Genomic DNA, 21846 nt, shown 5'->3' on the forward strand with positions numbered 1-21846 from the left:
TAAGAGTTTTAAAAGTACGGTGATAAGTGATTGGTTCTAGTGGGTTCAAGAAGAAAGAGGGGGCCGGGCGCGGTGGCTCAAGCCTGTAATCCCAGCACTTTGGGAGGCCGAGGCGGGTGGATCACGAGGTCAAGAGATCGAGACCATCCTGGTCAACATGGTGAAACCCCGTCTCTACTAAAAATACAAAACATCAGCTGGGCATGGTGGCGCGTGCCTGTAATCCCAGTTACTCAGGAAGCTGAGGCAGGAGAATTGCCTGAACCCAGGAGGTGGAGGTTGCGGTGAGCTGAGATTGCGCCATTGCACTCCAGCCCAGGTAACGAGCGAAACTCTGTCCCCACCAAAAAAAAAAAAAAAAAAAGAAGAAGAAGAAAGAGGGGAGAGGAAGTAGAAAGCAAGGATCCTGGCTTTAAAGGGGAGCAATGAAATGGGTCAATACTGAAGGAGGTTATGGTGTTAAGCAAGGCTGGTGGTGGTAGTGGTTGTTCATTTATGATGGGCTGTTCAGAATAATACATTTGACCAAGTAAATAGGGAAATTCTGTTGACAGGCCATTCAAAGAAGTAATGTCTGTGAGAAAGAGTATAAAAGTAGAGGATTGGCCTTAGATAGGAGCAAGAACACTTTATTTATTGCAAGAAAATGGTATGTTGGTATACAGGTGCAGGTATACAATCTGGTAGATGAGTAATGTGCCATCTTCTCTGATTTTTTTCTTCTATTTCAGTTAAATTAGAAGGTAAATTATTAACTCAAAGGAAGGGAAAAGAGGTGTGGAGGTTTGAAGACAGGATAAAAAGTGAGACAATCATCTACATAACTTGGTGCATCATAAGAGCCTAGGATCAAGGGCCCACTTGACATAATGGTCTTGAATTTAAAGTGAGCCAACAGCATAGCTGTATGTCTTTCTTTAAGCATATTCAGCTACTTGAGTGTAAGCAAAGCAGCTGGTTGGGATTCTTCCAGGGAATTAGGACAGGGACTGAGCTGCAACAGAAATGAGGGTGAATGCAAAGGAATCTAAGCCAGGTACAGAGGAAAGAATCCATGAAAAGCTGCAGGAATGTGTAAAGATAGAAGAGTTGATGGGTTGGAAGCCTTGCAGGGTTAAACAGCATATACTGTCAAAATACTAGACGAGAAGAGCTAGAAAAAATAAACAATAGTTTGAATCTGAGATTATGGATGAGGTACAGTTACACTCTATGGGTTGCTGGGTAGAATAGATGAAAGAAGACATTAAACAACTGAGAGATCAGGGTTTTAGATATACATTTTGTGTGGATATTGAAATGCCAAAGAAATATAAGAGAGTAGTGATAGAGAAACAGTAAGTCAGAAGATGCTATAAGCTAGGAATGAGCCTTCCAAGACCTGGAAGACAGTTGATGACAAGGAAAGATAAAGCCTATATAGTCTATGGCCTGAACTTCGAAGAAACCAGAGTTTAAAGAGAAGAAAAGGAAATAGGGTGGCAGTGGAATGGGAAACAGAAAAAAAGTCTCATCTCCAAATTTAAGTGGTTTGAAGATGAGGAAGCTGTTTCTTTGGACTTCAGTTAAAGTCAAAAGATAAAAGGAAAGTTCACTGAAAAGGTTGACAATAGAGAGAACTTTGCTGAAGATGGCCCATGAATTTCAGAAGTCAAAGTGGAAGGATAGAAAAGGGTTGGGGAGTGGGTAGTACTGCATCACACTAAGGGACTTACCAAGCTGAATAAGGATGGGTTCTCATGATGGAGAATGACCTGGCTTCTTCTGAAGACTGAAGTTACTAGGGGTGTAGAATTTAATGGGAATGGTGCCCACAATATTTTTGGCAGCTTACGGAAGTTACACTGTGATTTGGGGGAGAGAAAAATGGGGACTCACCAGGAAGGTAAGTTACCTAGCAGAAATGTACTGTTAGGTAAGAGCATGAAGAACTCATTGGATTGCCTCTTCAGGCATGCAAATTGTGTCATTAGGCCATTGGAGGTCTGTTGGAGCTGCAGCAGCTCTATAAACGCACTTGACCAGAATATTTTCCCAAAGAAGAAATGTAGACAGTACTAGTAGGAATAGAAGGAGTAAGTTGATTAAAGTGATGTTTTAGCAACATAGGAATGCAAAATATAGTGGGCCCTTGAACAACACGGGTTTGAACTGTGCAGGTCCACTCATCCATGGGTATTTTCAACCAAACTCAGATATAGTATATGCAGGGCTTGAAACCCCCATGTAAGGAGGGCTAAGTTTTCATATGAATGGGTTCTGAAACACTGACTTTGGGACTCGAATATGCACAGATTTTTTTTTTTTTTTTTTTTTTTTGAGACAGAGTCTCACTCTGTTGCCCAGGCTAAAGTGCAGTGGCACGATCTCGTCTCACTGCAACCTCTGCTTCCTGGGTTCAAGCGATTCTCTTGCCTCAGCCTCCTGAGTAGCTGAGACTACAGGCACATGCCACCATGCCTGGCTAATTTTTGTTATTTTTAGTAGAGATGGGTTTTCACCGTGTTAGCCAGGATGATCTCAATCTCCTGACCTCGTGATCTACCCACCTTGAACTCCGAAAATTGCTTAGGGTTTACCCTTGCCAGAATAGCACTGGACAGCCATACTATATCCCCTGGATTCCATACCCATAACAGAAATTGCTAATTAATGTTAATATTGTTTCTCACAGATTCTGGTTATAGTTTCAGAATCCACTTCATCATAGTACTAGAGTTACATATTATTAATACTAACTCAAAATAATTACGCAGTATATGTCAGGTACTGATCTAAGCATGCTACCTATGTTACTTTAATTATTAGAATAGCCCTATGAAGTTTTAAAGATGAGGCACTGAGGATCAAAGAAGTTAAGAAACTTACTCAAGGTCATAACAACAGAAAAGCAGGAGAAGCAAAAATCAAATATACTTTTATTCCAAAATCTCTCATTTAACCATTGTATTTTAAATCTTGGCACTAATGATGAAATGTCATTGACATCCCTGTGACATGTTTGACAATTAATTTACCTTTCAGAATCACCGATATACAACAGGAAAAAAACAGAAGTGAAAGATTATCAATATAGATTATTGAATAGGAGTAAACCAAAAAGAGGAAAAGAAGAGATTACAGACACAGAGAATGTCAGACAACAAAGAAAGGAAGAGTCAAGGAGTTCCTAAAGAAGGTAATGAAACAATCTTAAGAAATAAATAATTAAAAGATCAGCAACAACAACAAAAAAGTAGTCTGGCAGGATAATTGTGTTAAAATTGATAGCAAATTAGAATAGAGGGAAGCAGTTACATTTAGCCAGGAAAAGCATACGCAGTTTTTAGAAAAGGCATGCCAACCTGAAAATACAAGCCTATAATGAAAATACATCAACTCTAATTGCTATAGAGTTGTTATAGTAGCACTATAATTATAGTATATGTGCAAGTGGCCTGGATAAAAAAATTAGGACAATCAAAATATTTATACTGTTCCATAAAGGAATAGGTATAACATTGCAGTAGGCAACTTTGAATTGCCTATTACTGTTGCCTTTAATTTTGGTTTTGTCTATATTAGCAAGGGAAAATTACTAATTCTAAATTTAGTTTAGGAGGAAAAAGCAACAACTATTTCATGATTTTGAGTAAAGAATCATAACTTTCTTAAAATGTCTATATTTAAATTTTTATTATATACTTTATTCTTTTGTCTAGTTGTAGATAACCAAGACACATATTCATTAGCTGATGCTGTAGAGCAAGTTGCAAAGCAACAACAATCACAGGCATCAGAGATAGAAAAAAATAAAAAAGTTCTGTTCAATTTGCAGGTAACTTCTTTTATATATAGTCTTTTAAATGTCTTTACTTTCTTCAAAAGTAAATGACCAGGAGGTTATTAAGAATACTTAATATTGGGACTTAGTTTTAAAGTTATTCTCTGTCAATTATTCTATTCTCCTTAAGTAAAGTTTACATGAGTATTCCAGTTTTATGGAAAATTTTACACTCCCAACATATAAAGATTCAACAATGTCATTGCAACTGTAGGATAAGCATGTAAAACCTAACATGTTAGATAGAATTATTTTACATTCCCTTATTTGATAGTTTTTCCTAAAGTGCTGAATTGAAGGAAGGTTAAGTTTTAAGCCAGTGTTTGTAAAGCTATGGCTTGAGTTGTCAGTTGTCAGTGAACATTTCAAGTAGCCTCCCTTTATGTTCCTTTCCTTTTTAACTGTATTCATAATCCTACTACAGGGAATATGGGAGCCATACTTGGTCTTTGCATGTAACATAATTAGATATAACTATACTACGTGAATATGACTAAAGAAATGAAAATGAAAACAGTATTTTGTGCTCTGTAAAGGTTATTATTAAACATATGAAAACGAGAAAAATAGGCTCAGGAGCTGAACTACCTAGTTCAAAAGGCCAGATTTACTACTTGTTCTGTGATTGAATTTGTTGTGCTCCTGTTTTCTTAGTTGTAAAATAGAGATAACAATAGGATGTGCCCATAAGATTTTCATGAGGATTAAATGAGTTAGTGTGTTTGGTGGGGACCAGGTGGACAGTATAGAGCCTGATTTTGACTTTGGCTTTAAATGCATCAGTAGATATATAATGACAATAATTATATTATCATGGTAATATGGATTTCTTATAAATATTTGTATTATATCAGTCACTTCTAGAAAAGAATACATCTATTCAATAGAATAAAATTCAAAAACAATGTCTTATATTTTTGTAAAGAATTTTCAGTCTTCAAAGAGTTTCATAGACTTTATTTCACTTATATTGAGAGCCTACTTTGTGTTAAGGATTTTGCTGAACATTGTCCTCACTCTTATGTTACTTATCCACTGGGGAGAGAAAGAAGTAAACAAATAATTACATGCAGAGTAGTAATACAACAATAGAGGCAAGAACACAACACAGATTTAACACTAGAGAAGGAGTGATCACAAACGAAATGATGTTTCAGTTGAGTTTTAAATGGCAGCTGGAGTTCTTCTGAATGATTAGGTGTCTAGTACAGGTTTAAGGGTTAGGAAGTAAGGAAGATATTATTCAAAATAAAAAGAACCTGAGGATATTTGCAGCCTGAAATAGCATTAGTACACTCCTAGAACTGTAACCAGGTTTTTTCTTGGATGCCGGTGATTGTTGTGGGTTTTTGGCCTCCAACCTCTTAAAGAATAAGTGGTGGGGCCTCTGCAGGTGGACTGTATGCTTGTAAAGCAAATATTGGACCCAAAATGTGTTGCAGAAAGGTGATTTTATTTAGGTAGAGAAAAAAGAAGGAAAGGAGAAGAAGAGAAAGGCTTCCACGAAGATTATGGAAGGGGATTCCAGAGGGGAAATACAGGAGGGAGCTCCTACTCTGTGGGAGGGGATTCCAGAGAGCTGGAAATCCAGTGCAGGTGAGGGAGCATGGACTTTTATCCTGGGAGAAACCCCCACCTTCTACAAGACCCTGGGCCAATGAAAGGAGTTCCTTAGAACTTACTCTGGAGTGATTGACTTTTAGTTTCTTCCCGTGCCCCCGAAATTCAAACATAAACAGTTGAATCTCCCGGATGGAGAGAGATGGGAGTGGGGCATGGCGCTGGGAAATTCTTGCCTTTAAAGCTATGCCCCCTCATGGACCCAGAAAGAGAACACATTTCCTCAGAACCATAAATAGTTGGATGGCAATGTAAATTACAGTGTGTTTTGAAAAAATCATGGACGATACGTATCACAATGAGAAAATCCAACTTTATTCTAAACTTGATGAGAAGCATTTGACAGATTGTAAGAGAGAAGCAAATAATTAAATATATATTTTAGAAAGAATTCTAGATACATAAAAAGCACTTATTATAAACCAATATCCATTCATGATTAAAAAAAAAAAAACTCTCATCTAATTGGAAATAAAAGGGAACTTCCTTAATCTAAGGAAGAACATCTACATAAATTCTACAACCAACCACATACTTAGTGGTGAAATAATGAATGTTTTTCTTCTAAGATCAGGAATAACACAAAGATGTCCGCTTTTACTTCCATTCAAGATGGTGCTGGTAGTTCAAGCCAGTACAGCTATGTGAGGAAAAGAAATAAAACTCATCCATATTAGAAAGTAAGAAGTAAATCTGTTTTTATTCACAGATGGCATGATTTTTTTTAAAAAGAAAATCCCAAGGAATCTATATAAAGCTATTAGAACTAATAAGTGAATTTAAAAAGATTGCAGGACACAAGATTAATATACGAAAATTTATTGTATTTACATATTGACAAGAGAAAATTAGAAATTAAACTTCAAAAGCAATACCACTTACAATGACATCAAAACTATTCAATACTCAGGGGCAAATTTGACAAAAGGTTTACAAGACCAGTATGCTGAACACTGTAAAACATTGGTGAGAAAAATTAAAGAAGACCTCAGTATAGAATTATGTCATTTTTATGAACCGGAAGACTTAATATTGCTAATATGTCAGTTCTCTCAATTTTACTTACATGTGAAAAGTAGTCCCAGTCAAAATTTCAGCAGGCTTTTGGGGAGAAATATATAAACTAATTCTAAAAGTCATATGGAAATGCAAAGGACCTAGAATAGCCAAAATAATTTTCAAGAAGAAGTGTTAGAAATCTTATACTACCTGGGACATTTTCTAACACTAACAACCAATTTTCTGATTCTCTGGATGCCAACTGGGTGTCCAATTATTGATTCACTTCTGACACTATAGTAGTTTTTCCTTATTTGCAGTTTTGCTTTCTGCAGTTTCAGTTACCCATAGCCAACTTCATTCTAAAAGTATTAAATGGAAGATTCCAGAAATAAACAATTTGTAAATTTAATATTGCAAGCCGTTCTGTATAGCATGATGAAACCTTGCACTATCCTGCTCCATCCTGCCTGGGACGTGAGCCGTCCTTTTGTCCAGTACATCCATGCCATATGAGCTACCCATTCTTTATCACTCAGTAGTCATCTCAGTTATCAGATTGATTGTGGCAGTATTGCAGTGCTTATGTTCAACTAATCCTTATTTTACTTAATGGCCCCAAAGTATCAGAGTAGTGATGCTGGCAATTCAGATATGCCAAAGAGAAGCTGTAAAGTACTTACTTTTAAGTGAGAAGGTGAAAGTTCTCAGATTAAAGAAAAGAAAAAAATCATCACTGAAGTTGATAAGAGTTAAAACTACAAAATGTCTAGAAGAAAACATAGAAAAGCTTAGTGATGCTGGGCTTGGCAATGATTTCTTTAATATGAGATACAAATTTTGATGGATTTCATCCAAAAATTTTTTTTAAACTTACTCTTCAATATACACTATGATGAAAACAAAGTAAGATATTCTTGCTGGGCCCTTTGGCCATTTGGGTTGCCACAGACTAGAAGAAAATACTTGAAAACACATTTAACAGTACACTTAAATTTCCACTCTATGCACACACACACACAGGAACACACACACACATATACAACCCACTAGAATGTCTAAGTTTAAAAAGACTGACCATAACAAATGTTGATGCAGATACAGAAGGCCTGGAGCTCTCAGACCTGTTAGACTGTAAAATGACACAACCACTTAGGAAGACAGTTTATACTTTCTTGAAAAGTTAAACCTATCCCTACCATATACTCTAGCCATTTAACTTCTGGATATTTACCCAAGAGAAATAAATGAGTATGCCCACCAGAAAACTGGAAATAACCCAAACGCCCATCAGTTAGGTGAAGTAATAAACTAATATGGTAGAATACAATGGAATACTACTTAGCAATAAAAATGAAGAATTATTGATATATATAACAACATGAATAAATCTTGAAATAATTATGCTTACTGAAAGAAGACTTAAAATTTTACATTAAATAATTCTATTTATGTAAAATTATTGAAAACCAAACTAATCTTTAATGAAGGAAGGCAGACCAGTGGTTGCCTAGGAATGGACAAGTGGAAAGGGAGGAATGAATTGCAGAGTATCAGGAGGAAATGTTTTTGGATACTGGCTACATTTATTATCTTAGTTGTGGCGATGGTCTCATGAGCACAAGAAGGTCAAAATTCATCAAATTGTAAAGTTTGAATATGTATTTATTCATATGAATTTTGCCTCAATAAAGCTAAGAGTTTAAAAAGGAGAGATTGAAGAAGGGGAGAAGGGTGAAGAAGAAGAGATGGAAAAGAGGCAGAGGAGATAAAGGAAGAAGGGGAAGAGAAAAAAAAATAACATAATTCTCATGTAAGGGAAGAAATGGATTAAAGGCAAAAGAAACTAAAGCCAATAAAAATTAACAGTCAATTACGTTAGTCTAAGAAAGAGAAGAGATGACTAAATTATATTGGTCAATATACTCCCTATAGTGACCAAGAGAGTTAATAGATAGCCTGATATAACCAGCAGGGCATGTATCCCTTTCCTGACCATTGTTTGTGCATCAGTCATTCACTCATTTAATAAATGAGTAAATTTATTTATTTATTGAGCACCCACTTTGTGTCAGTTACTGTTTTAAGCACTGGGAAGGTGGTGGTGATGAAGATAGACATGGTTTCTGTAGGCAGAGAGCTTACTTTCTAGTCAGGGGAAGCAAGCATACATTAACAAAACAAAGATAATTCAAAGATTGATATATTACAAAGGAAATACAATGGGGTAATATGTAGAGAGTAACTAGAGGAGGAGTGGAATAGTGGTTGGTTCATTTATATTTTGATATAGGGAAGACTGTCCTGAGACATAATTATACTGAATTGTAAAAGACAAAGACCCAATAGATAATTGCCAAGGGTAGAGAATTTTAAAGAGACCAAACAATAATTTAAAACGCTCTTAGGTCAGAAGAAAGTATACATATTTAATCAACAGAAAGGAGACTGGAAGAGGGAGAGAAGTAGAGGAGAAGGTTAACACAGTAGATAGGCACTGAGGCATATATGGCTTGTAAGACAATTTGAGGAATTTTAAATGTTTTATTGATGCAATGGGAAACCACTGGAGGATGTTGAGCAGGGAAATAACATGGTATGATTTACGTTTGGAAACTATTCTCCTGCCTGATTTACACAGACTAGCTGGGGGAGTGGGAAGGAATGGAAATAGGGAGATGAGTTAGACATTAGGTCACACTATGAAGACTGATCAGAAGTCCATTGGGGATTTTATTTTGGAGTCCCAACCATCAGGATTTGCTGAGAAATAGGTTGTGGGGGTAAGGGGAAGGGTAGAATCAAGAATGACTTCTAGGCTTTTGAGTATGCAGATGGAAAGTGGTACAGTTTATTGAAATCAGAAAGACTGGTGGAGAAATATGTTTGGTGTGTAAATTAAAATTTTTTTCCTTATATGTATAGTTGAGATATCTGGTAAACATCCATATAGAAATGTCAAGTGAGCATCCAAAGTATCAGACCTGATAATAAAAATTGAAGTTTATTGCCATGCTGTATTTTTCAGTGAACTTACCTCCTTTTCTCTGCCATGAAAAGGATAAAAGGAAGTTTGCATTTTTAAAACAATGCTGTCTAACATTACAAGTTTACTTAAAAAGAATGACCATAGTAGATAGACAAAAGGACCATGGAGAATGGCATACAGTTATTTTGGTGGGAAGATCTAAAGAACCTGAGGAACAGTTAGACATAGATATTAAAAAGAAGGGAGGAGCCAAAGTGGTACCATTAACTAAGTTGGGAAACAGGAGCATGGCAATTTGCATTTTTGGTCCCAATTTTTCATCCTTTTGTCTATCCATACCCTTTGCCATATCATTACAACGACTTTCCAAAATGGATGGACACACTTCCACCCCTTGACTCTGGGTTTCATTATGTGACTAGCTAGGGTGTTATCAGATGTGACTCAAACAAAAGCTTTAAAAACTCTTCCATAACTGAATTTCACTCTTTTGCATCTGCTATTATCATAAGACATGCCTGAGTTGGCCTACTGGCAGAGAAGATACACATAAAGCAAAGCCAAGACATTCCTGTCAGCCCAGTTAAAGACAATTTAAATCACCCTACAATCAGCCAATCCCCAGACGCTTGGGCAGATTCAACCAAGATCAGCAGACCCACCTAGCTAAACCTTGCTGCTCCCAGGCTTATGAACCACCTAGCCAACCTCAGCTGCTCCTAGTCATATAAGAAATATATACTTATGTATTGTTTTATGCCCCTGAGCTTTTGTGGTTCTGGCAACAGATAATTGATACAAGGAGTAACCGGCTGCTGTTGAAGAAAGGATTCATTCAATTTTTGGACATGGTGAATTTGAGGTGGCCAGTGGCAGCTGGGCATAGAACTCAGCAGCCACTTACATTCTGTGAATCATCAGCAGATATGTAGCTAAAGATGTAAATTTAGATAAAATTACCCAAGGAGCATATATATATAAAGTGAGAAGAGGAAGTTACCGTGACTGAACTCTGTGGAAGACCTGTATTTGAAAGAAACATTGAGATTGAGACGGAATTCTCAGAAATTTCTAAGAACTGGAAAAGACTGGTAGTGCAAAAACTAGGTTTTAACAAGGAGGAAGTGGTTAGCAGTGCAAAATGCCCCAGGGAGGCAACGTAAATATGTTTATACTCATTTCACAAATGGAGAAAGTGTAGTTTGAATTGGGTAATTAAGTTTGTTATGCATTATCATACAAACTAGTAAATAGCAATAAGGGTGCTGGAACCTAGGTCTTTTGATTCTTAACTCAGGACTTTATCATTTTTTATCATATTGTCTTTCCTGAGTATATACTTCTGATGCCTATAAATAAATTAATAAAATTATTATAAAGTATCTTACATGTATAAAATGTTAAGATAAAACAGTGAGATTTTAATATTTAGAATTAGATGAACATTAAAAATATATATAACTCAGACCCCGCTGAAATTATAAAATAATTTTGTTACTTTATTGCATGTTTCCTTTTATCAATTTTTTAATATCTGATAAATATATTTTTATGTGATTTTTTTATATTCATTATGGATTGAAACATTGATTTTCCTCTTAAGTTTAATATTTTGAATTAATAATGACAATGTTAAACTATATTACAGAATGAACTTCATGAGCTTGAAAAACAAATAGCAACTATCTCTGCAGAAACTAAAGAAACAGAAAGACAAATTTATCAGCAAGATGCTGCCATAGAGAATACCAAACTTCACTGTGATAGCCTGGAAACTCAAATCAAATCCTTACATTCAGAAAATGTAAAGCTTAAATTTGACATAGAAACAGCCCAAGAAGATTTTGAGGAACACATGATAAAATATAATGCATATTATGCAAAAATAAAAACACATAAAAATAATTTGGTAGAGGTAGAAAGCAAATGGTCATTTATGACTGAACTCTATGAAAAACGAAATTTTGTTAAAAAATTAAAGACAATGAAAGAAGAACTTATGCAAGATCTTCAAAATCCAGGAGGGAACCGAATAACACAAGTACAGGTTTGGAAAGTTACTTAGCAAAATTATTTTTTTCTATTACTCTTTTTTGCAAGTACATACATTAAATGATAAATTTATTGTGAAGTTAATAAAATGCCCATAGCTGTTCTATTGCATTCAGAAACTATTTTCACAATTAAAAAAAAAACTTGGATAAGTACATGTGTTATATAACAACTATTCTAGATCCTCAAATGTGTAAAGGAAACATCCACAAATCCCCAGTGGATTTAAAAAAATATATGGTCAACGAAAATCACAGTCAACAATTAATCCATTTGTTGCAGAAAGTATAACTCACAAAAATGTTGAAGCTTTAGCTTCAACATGCCAGTGGATCCAGACCAATTCAAATCAATTTAGTACACTTAAATGCTGTTACACAAGCAATATAAATTAATAATTGCACCTTAAGCATCTTACTATTTCTCTTACTGTTCTTTGAAGGTGCTAGAAGACACAAACTTAAAATATTGATCATTTCTTGCTAGAAAATTTAAAAGTATCTTTTACACTGTTGGGCAGTTGCCACCATAACTACTACTTTCATTTTTGTCTTATTTTTGTACAATTTTTAGTTCCATTTCAAATGTAAGGTTTCTTTGTTTTAGTAACAGTTCTTTATTTTGTACACCTATAGAAGTAATATTCTAATGCTATTTATCAAAACTAAATTTTGATTTGGCTAGTTTTATTAAATTATAGAAACACTGAAAATATTGGATTTATATTGACTATACTTTTCTGACTTCTGTATTTCAAATGTTATAAACATACAGGAAGACATTACAAAGTTAAAGGATAAAATTATAACTGTAAAAGAATCTATCATTGTAAAAACTTGTTTTCTTGAGGAAGAAAAAAAGACACATGAAAAATTAAGAAAAGAAATAGAGGTAAGTCTTATCTAGATTTCAATGTTTTATGGGACCATTTTTAAACTTATACTGTATTCTTATTTCCATAGTTTACTCTTAATACTCAAAACAGCTGAAGAACTATAAAATTTAGTAAATACAAATTCTTAATAGATAACTAGAGATAACTCCCTCATTGAAAGATGTTCACATATGTGAATATGTTCAAACAATGCAAGCATTTGCTACTGTTTAAATCTGAGTGAGGGTTCTTTCGGGTTCTTGTCATTCCACTAAGAATATGATACCCAATTAATGGCTAGAAAGCAGCTATGTAGTCAAAGAGGATGCCCATTCTTAGACATCAAAGACTTCTCAAAATAGAATAATAACACAATGGTAAGCGTTGTTTTTCCAAACCTCTCTGACTTCATATTTGCAATTATCAAGAGTCAAGTTAAAAAACAACTGCAAATATGCAAAACTGAAAATGAAAGTAAATTCTTAATGTGTTGTGGTGCCATCTGTAGACTTCTATAGTCATTATTGCTTAGATGAATGGTGAACAAAAATGTAAAATAATACGCTATTAAGGCCAAATAATTTTCACCTGAATACATTAATTTGGAAAATAAAAATATGCATGTTTCAATTTGTTTTTGACTAATTTGACACAATACAAAGCATCTGAAGAAATTGAAGATAAAAACCCTCATCTTTACATATTCGCGATTAAAAACATAATGATTTTACCGTATAGTATATTACAATCTAAATAAATAAGGATTTTTCTGCCCTGTGGATGTTAAGGTTCATTATAAAACAATAAATAGTAAGACAGTGTATTAGTGGTATAAAAGTAGAAAAAAATTATTATTATTATTATTTTTGAGATGGAGTCTTGCTGTGTTTGTTGCCCAGGCTCCTCCTGGGTTCTAGCAATTCTCCTGCCTCAGCCTCCCAGGTGGCTGGGATTACATGCACATACCACCACAACAAGTTAATTTTTGTATTTTTAGTAGAGACAGGGTTTCACCATGTTGGTGAGGCCAGTCTCAAACTCCTAATCTCAGGTGATCCATCTGCCTTGGCCTCCCAAAGTGCTAGGTAAAGGCATGAGCCACCATGCCCTGCCAGAAAATAATTGTTAATGAAAAAAAGAATCCAGAAATTATGCATGCATGAATGGCAAAAACAAAATAGATTACCTTTATGGAAAAACAAGGAAAAATGCTGAAATAAAACTGGATATCTACTTCATAATACACACAGGTGCACACGCACACACACAGTTCTGAGTATTGAATACAATGTAGGAGAAAAGCGTAACAATTAGTGTAAGAAAAGCATTTATTTTAAAAGAGAAAAACACTCCTTAAATTCTACGGTTAAGTATTTTTAGTTTTGACTATGCTGTAAATTTCTAGATTATGGGAATACACCATAACAAGAGAAAGAACAAGACTCTTCTCTAGATTATTATAACACATGTATGTGATAAGAGATAAGAAAATGTCAAATCAGTGAAACATTGGTCAAATGGTATAAAAAGACCATTTTTCTGAAACGTGAATATCAGAAATAAAGAAAAATATGACTGTCATTATTAACAATAAGAGACTGATAATTAAAACCACAGCTAAACTCCATGTTTAGCCCATCAGATTATCAGTATTACAGTTGGTAAGGTGTTAAGCGTGGGAATTTTAATAGACTATTGTTGTGAGTATAAACTGCTAAAAGTATTTTGGAAAGAAATTTGAAATTACCTTGTAATTTTTTTACAATAACATATTTTATTGAGGTATAATTGTCATAAGAGTAAGTACACAAATTATAAATGGATAGCTTGATTTATTTAGACTAATATGTATATTTATTTATGTTACTATTACCTAGATCAAGATATAGAACTTTCCCAGCATGTCCAGAAGGTTCTCTTCTACCCCTTTTATCAAACAGCCACTATTCTGATTTTTATAAACAACTTTACTAAGATAAAATTCACATACCATACAGTTCACCATTTTTTTTGTTAGATATTCTACCACAAAGTTTTAAAAATGAAAATAAATTATCCAGAGATTTTTTTTCTTTTTATTTAAATTTTAAGTTCAAGAGTACATGTGCAGCTTTGTTATATAGGTAAATTTCTGTCATAGTTTGTTGAACAGATTATTTAAATGCTCAGGTATTAAGCCCAGTACCCATTAATTATTTTTCCTGATCCTTTCTCTCGTCTCACCCTCCAGTGTGTGTTGTTTCTGATAGGCCCCAATGTGTGCTGTTTTCCTCTATGTGTTCATGTGTTCTCATCATTTAGATTCCACTTATAAGTGAGAACATGCAGTATTTGGTTTTCTGTTCCTGCATTAATTCACTTAGGATAATGGCCTCTAGCTCCATTCATGTTCATGCAAAGGACATAATCTCATTCTTTTTATGGCTGCATAGTATTCCATGGTGTATATATACCACATTTTCTTTAACCAGACTACCATTGATAGGCATTTAGGTTGATTCCATGTCTTTACAATTGTGAATATTGCTGCAATGCACGTACATGAATATGTGTCTTTATGATAGAATGATTTATATTCTTTTGGGTATATACTCAGTAATGGGATTGCTGGATTGAGTGGTATTTCTGTTTTTAAGTCTTTGAGGAATTTCCACACTGTCTTCCACAGTGCTCAAACTAATTTACACTCCCCCCAACAGTGTATAAGTGTTCTTTTTCTCTGCAACCTTGTCAGCATGTGTTATTTTTTTACTTTTTGATAATAATGATGATGGTATCTCATTGTGGTTTTGATTTGCATTTCCCTAATGATTCATGATGCTGAACTTTTTTTATATGACTGTTGGCCACATGTATTTCTTCTTTTGAAAAGTGTCTGTTCATGTCCTTTCCCTGCTTTTAAATGGGGTTGTTAGTTTTTTTCTTGTAAATTTGTTAAAGCTTCTTGTAAGTGCTGAATATTAGACCTTTGTGAGATACATAGTTTGCAAAAATTTTCTCTCATTATGTAGGTTTTCTGTTTACTCTGTTGATAGTTTCTCTCACTATACAGAGGCTCTTTAATTAGATCCCAATTGTCAGCCTTTACTTTTGTTGCAGTTGCTTTTGGCATCTTCATCATGAAATACTTTCCCATTCCTATGTCCAGAATGGTATTGTCTAGGTTGTCTTCCAGGACTTTTATAGTTTTGGGTTTCATATTTAAGTTTTTAATCCACCTTGAGTTACTTTTTGTATTTGGTATGAGGAAGGGGTACAGTTTCAATCTTCTGTACATGGCTAGCCAGTTATCCCAGCACCATTTATTGAATAGTCTTCCCCATTGCTTGTTTTTGTCAACTTTGTCAAAGATCAGATAATTGTAGATTCATGGCCTTATTTCTGGGTTATCTATTCTGTTTCATTGGTCTATGTGTCTGTTTTCATACCAGTACCATCCTGTTTTGGTTACTGTAGCCCTGTATTATAGTTTGACGTCAGGTAGCATGATGCCTCCAGCTTTGTTCTTTTAGTTTAGAATTGCCTTGGCTATTTGGACTCCTTTTTGGTTCCATAGGGATTTTAAAATAGTTTTTTTCTAGCTATGTGAATAATGTCATTGGTGGTTTAATAGGAATAGCATCAAATCTATAAATTGCTTTGGGTAGTATGGCCATTTTAATAATATTCTTCCTATCCATGAGCATGGAATGTTTTTCCATTTGTTTATGTCATCTCTGATTTCTTTGAGGAATATTTTATAGTTCTCCTTGTAGAGATCTTTCACCTCCCTGGTTAGCTGTATTGCTAGGTGTGTGTGTGTGTGCGTGTGTGTGTGTGAACTGTGAATGGGATTTGGCTCTCAGCTTGATTGTGTTATATAGGAGTGCTAGTGATTTTTGCATATTGATTTTATATCCCAAGACTTTGTTGAGGTTGTTTATCAGCTTAGGAAACTTTTGGGCCAGGACTTTTGGGTTTTCTAGATATAGCATCATATGATCTGCAAAGGGTTAGTTTGACTTCCTGTCTTCTTATTTGTATATGTTTTATTTCTTTCTCTTGCCTGATTGCTCTGGCCAGGACTTCCAATACTATGCCAAATAACAGTAGTGAGAGGGGATGCTTGTCTTGTGCTGGTTTTCAAGGGGAATGCCTCTGGCTTTTGCCCATTGAGTATGATTTTGGCTGTGGTTTGTTGTAGATGGCTTTTATTTTCAGGTATGTTCCTTCAATACTTAGTTTATTGAGAGTTTTTAACATGTTAAGGGAGGTGGAATTGTATTGAAAGCCTTTTCTTTATCTATTGAGATAATCATGTTATGTTTGTCTTCAGTTCTGTTTATATGATGAATCATATTTATTGATTTGCATATGTTGAACCAAACTTGCATCCCAGGTATAAAGCTTACTTGATGGTGATGGGTAAGCTTTTTGATGTGCTGCTCGATTCAGTTTGATAGTATTTTGTTGAGGATTTTTGCATCAATGTTCATCAAGAATATCAGCTTTAAATTTCCTTTTTGTTATGTCTCTTCCAGGTTTTGGTATCAGGATGATAAATTCAGTAATAAATTTCAGCTATTTATTACTGAATCAATTCCAGAGCTTGTTATTGGTCTGTTCAGGGATTCAATTTCTTCCTGGTTCAGTTTTGGGAGGGTATATGTGTCCAGGAATTTATCCATTTCTTCTAGATTTCCTAGTTTATGTGCATAGGAGTGTTTATAATATTCTCTGATGGTTATTTGTATTTCTGTGAGGTCAGTAGTAATATCCCCCTTCTCATTTCTGATTAAGTTTATTTTGATCTTCTCAATTTTCTTCTTTATTAGTCTAGCTAGCAGTTTATCTGTTTTATTAATTTTTTCAAAACACCAGCTCCTAGATTTACTGATCTTTTTAAAGGGTTTTCTTGTGTCTCAGACTCCTTCAGTGCAGCTCTGATTTTGGTTATTGTCTTCTGCTAGCTTTGGTTCTCTAATTCTTTTAGTCATGATGTCATGTTGTTAAATTGAGATCTTTCTAACTTTTTGATGTGGGCATTTAGTGCTATAAATTTCTCCCTTAACACTGCCCTTGGCTATGTCCCACAGATTCTGGCATCTTTGTTCTCATTAGTTTCAAATAACTTCTTGAATTTCTGCCTTAATTTTAATATTTCCCAAAAAATCATTCGGGAGCAGGTTATTCAATTTCCATGTAATTTTATGGTTTTGAGTGAATTTCTTAGTCTTGATTTCTAATTTGATTGTGTTGTGGTGCAAGAGATTGTTATGAGTTCAGTTCTTTCACATTTGCTGAGGAGTGTTTTATTTCAGATTATGTGATTGACTTTAGAATATGTGCCATGTAGTGATGAGAATAATGTATATTCTGTTGTTTTTGGATGGAGAGTTCTGTAGATGTCTGTCAGGTTCTTTTGATCCAGTGTTGAGTACAGGTGCTGAATATCTTTGTTAATTTTCTGTCTTGATGATCTGTCTAATATTGCCAGTGGGTGTTAGAATCTCCCATTATTATTGTGTGGGAGTCTAAGTCTCTTTGAAGGTCTCCAAGAACTTGCTTTATGAATCTGGGTGCTCCTGTGTTGGGTGCATATATATTTAGGATAGTTAGGTCTTATTGTTGAATTGAACTTTATCATTATGTAATGCCCTTCTTTGTCTTTTTAAATCTTTGCTGATTTAAAGTCTGTTTTGTGTGAAATTAAGATTGCAACTCTTGATTTTTTCTGTTTTCTATCTGCTTGATGGATTTTCCTGTATCCCTTTATTTTGAGCCTATGTGTGTCATTGCATGTGAGATGGGTCTCTTGAAGACAGCATACCAATGGGTCTTGGTTCTTTATCCAGCTTGCCACTCTGTGCCTTTTAACTGGGGTATTTAGCCCATTTACATTCAGGGTTACTTGATATGTATAGCCTTTATCCTGTCATCATGATGCTAACTGGCTATCATGCAGACTTGTTTATGTGGTTTCCTTGTAGTGTCACTAGTCTGTGTACTTCAGTTTGTTTTTGTAGTGGCTGACACTGGTGTTTCCTTTCCATATTTAGTGCTTTCTTTAGGAGCTCTTGTAAGGTAGGTTTTTTGGTAATGAATTCCATCAGCATTTGCTTATCTGAAAAGGATCTTATTTCTCCTTCACTTATAAGGCTTAGTTTGGCTGAATATGAAATTCTGGGTTGGAATTTCTTTTCTGTAAGAATTTTGAATATCAGTCCCCAATCTATTCTGCTTGTAGAGTTTCTGCTTAGAGGTCCGTTGTTAGTCTGATGGGTGTCCCTTTGTAGGTGATCTGACTTTTTTCTCTAGCTGCCTTTAACATTTTTTTCTTTCATTTCAACCTTGAGAATCTGAAAATTATGCATCTTAGGGGTGATCTTCTTGTGAAGCATCTTACTGGGGTTCTCTGCACTTCCTGAAGTTGAATATTGGCCTCTCTAGCTAGGTTGAGGAAGTTCTCATAGATGATATCCTGAAATATGTTTTCCAAGTTGGTTCCATTCTCCCCATCTCTTTCAGGGACACAAATGAGTTGTAGACTTGGTCTCTTTACATAATCCAATGTTTCTTAGAGGTTTTACTCTTTCCTTTTTATTCTTTTTTTTTATTATTATTCTTGTCTGGCTGTCTTATTTCAGAAAGCCAGTCTTCAGTCTCTGAAATTCTTTCCTCTGCTTAGTCTATTCTGCTATTAATATTTGTGATAGCACTATGAAATTCTTATAGTGTGTTTTTCAGCTCAATTAGGTCACTTAGGTTCTTCTCTACACTGGCTATTTTGTCTGTCAGCTCCTGCATTGTTTTATTATGATTTTTGGTTTCCTTAGACTGAGTTTTAACATACTCCTGTAGCTTAATGACTTTAGTCCCTACCCATATTCTGAATTCTAATTCTATGATTTAAACCATTTCAGCCCAGTTCAAAACCATTACTGGAGAGGTGATGTCATTTGAAAGAAAGAAGGCACTTTGGCTTTTGGGGTTGTCAGGGTTATTGTGCTGGTTCTTCCTCATCCTTATGGACTTATGCTCCTTCAGTCTTTGTGCTGCTGACCTTTGGTTGGGTTTTTATTTTCTTTTATCGTATTTGATGACCTTGAGGGTTTGATTGTGATATAAGGTGGATTCAGCTGACTAGCTTCATAAGATTTTAGAGGTCAATGGTCTGCTCCCAACCCTGGGCTGTGTGCTCTAACTCTAGGGGACTTGTATCAGGCTGCAATTTTGTTCTCTGGCTCCTCGAGGCTAGGAATCCATTGTGCTGGAGTGGGGGCTGAGGTGCTCCCAAACCTGGTCACTATACTTGGAAGGGTTTTGTCAGCCAAAGTATTCCATAGTGGAGTGATAGCAAGATCTGTTCTCATTTGTGCATGTCAGCAGCAGCAGTAGCAGCAGCACAGTGGGGTGCACACTCATCAGCTGCAGCAGAGTGCTCATGAGTCCTGGGGTGCTTGCCTCCCTGCGGGCATTCACCACAGTAGCAGAGGCAGTGTAGCTGCGGGGAGAGAGGAGGACCCTGCTGGCAGCTGTTTGTTTGGTCTTACTGATTGTGGTGTTGGCTCAGGAACAGGGTGCTGCTGGGCAGAGGTCTATGTCCAATTTACCACTTAAAGCATATAAATCAGAGGCTTTCCATAGTCAAATACATGCAACCTTCAACAAAGTTAAATTTAGAAATTTTCATCACCTCACAAAGAATCTTGTACTTTTTATGACCTTTTTATCTGTCTATTGTAATTATCCATATTTTTGCTTTATTATGTTTTTTCTTCATGACATTCTAAGATTTATTCTTATATCATTTCCTTTTTTATTTAAAACTTCTAAAATCATTCTTTTAGGGGAGGTCTGCTGGTAACACATTCTTTTGTTTTTTTCATGTAAAAATGTCTTGATTTCTCCTTCATTCCTAAAGCCTATTTTTACTGGATAAAGAATTCTGGGTTGACAGGTCTTTCCACAGTTGAAAAATGTACTACTTCCTTCTGGCCTTTGTGGTTTCTGGTGAGAAATCGGCTGTAGTTCAAATTGGTTTTCCTATATATGTTATGTATTCCTTTCTTGCTGTCTTCAAGATTTTCTGTCTACAGAATGAGCAGGATTGGGGAAAAAAACATTTTTCTGTTTTCAGAAGTTTTACTATGACATGCTTTTGCATGGATTTCTTTGCATTTATCCTTTTTGGAGTTCTCTCAGCTTCTCAGTTCTGTAGTTTTATATCTTTTGCCAAATTTAGGATTTTTCAGCCATCAGTTACTTGAATACTTTTGTTCATTAATCTGTGCCTTCTTTCTCCTCTTCTTCCGTAACAAAAGATATGACATCTTTTGTTATAGTCCTATAAGCCCCTGAGGTTCTATTTATTTCTATTTTCAATCTATTTTCTCTCTTTTGTTCAGATTGAATAACTTTTCATTTTGGTTATTGTACCTTTTAGTTCTGAAATTTCCATTTAGGTCTGTTTTATATCTTATATTCCTTTGCTCAGACTTTCTATTTTATACATTTTTTCCAGGCATGTTTGTAATTGTTTATTGAAGCAATTTTATGACAGAGGCTTTAAAATGTTTGTCAGATAATTTTAACTTCTGTGTTATGTTGATGTGGTACATGTTGATTGTGATTTCTTACTCAGTTTGTTATCTTAGTTTTTGGTGTTATGAGTCTTTTTTTTAATTGAAATGTGGACACATTGGATATTATGTTTTAAGATTCTGGATCTTCACTCTTTCTAGGTGGCAGTTGAGGTCTAGATTCTCCTACTAGTCTCCATTGCCTCCAGTGTTTCCCATGGGAGAGGGAAAGGCTAGTCTGTAGGGCTCTGCTGATATCATTCTGGCTTGGAGGGAAATGAAATACTTGCTACTACTCCTAACATGGACTCCAGTGACACTGCAAGGACATGGCCTGGTTGCTACTGAGTACCGGTGAAAGTCCTGACTCTCTACCAGACCTTCTTTGATATTACATCAGCAAGGAGAGGAATATTACACCTTGATGGCCATAGAAGTCCAGAATCCTCAAATGGGTTCCAGCAACACCACAGTGTATGGTCTCTTGCTGCTTAGAGAGAATTAAAACTCCAGGCTCCACAGTTAAAACTACTGGCTCCTTGGTTAGCTTTCCCTGACAGTGCACCAGCAGAGGGATTAGGCACTTCATTATACTCTTGCAACAGTAGACATCTAGGCTTTCTAGCCAGCCCTTGCTGGCATGAGTGTTAGAAGGGACATAGTTTATTCTGTGGTATTTGACTTTAGTAAAACAGTTACTGCGTACAAGTTTTCTGTCCACTAGTCTGTTATTTTCCTTATCTTTTGGCTAGATAGAACAAATTTTTCTTAGGGCTTTTTGTTTGCACTTCTTGACATTTCCAGATTGCTATCTTCTCCAGAATCCTCTCTGGAGTATATGAGGAAAAAAGGAAAACCCATGACATTCCTTGGGTCTTGAGATTCCCTAGACAATTTGCCTTCTTCTCTCCAACTTTCAGGAGCTTCT

At 35.3% G+C, this 21846-nt stretch overlaps 1 protein-coding gene across 3 annotated transcripts in view; it reads left to right on the forward strand.

The window, feature by feature from the left end:
* The window catches only part of CCDC122 (coiled-coil domain containing 122), a 39115-nt gene that overhangs the window by 6913 nt on the left and 10356 nt on the right, over positions 1-21846 (forward strand). The window contains exons 3-6 of one of the 3 annotated variants that reach the window (XM_032294754.1): positions 3025-3178; positions 3702-3817; positions 11080-11478; positions 12258-12374. In XM_032294754.1, the coding sequence (XP_032150645.1) occupies positions 3133-3178; positions 3702-3817; positions 11080-11478; positions 12258-12374 (678 nt within the window). In that variant the 5' untranslated portion in view covers positions 3025-3132. The remainder of the gene's footprint in view (positions 1-3024; positions 3179-3701; positions 3818-11079; positions 11479-12257; positions 12375-21846) is intronic. The other 2 variants (XM_032294755.1, XM_032294756.1) reach the window with 2 other exon arrangements.

This window comes from Sapajus apella, unplaced genomic scaffold, assembly GCF_009761245.1.
Source record: "Sapajus apella isolate SASKATOON/1434 unplaced genomic scaffold, GSC_monkey_1.0 scaffold32, whole genome shotgun sequence".
Classification (NCBI taxonomy): Eukaryota; Metazoa; Chordata; class Mammalia; order Primates; family Cebidae; genus Sapajus; species Sapajus apella.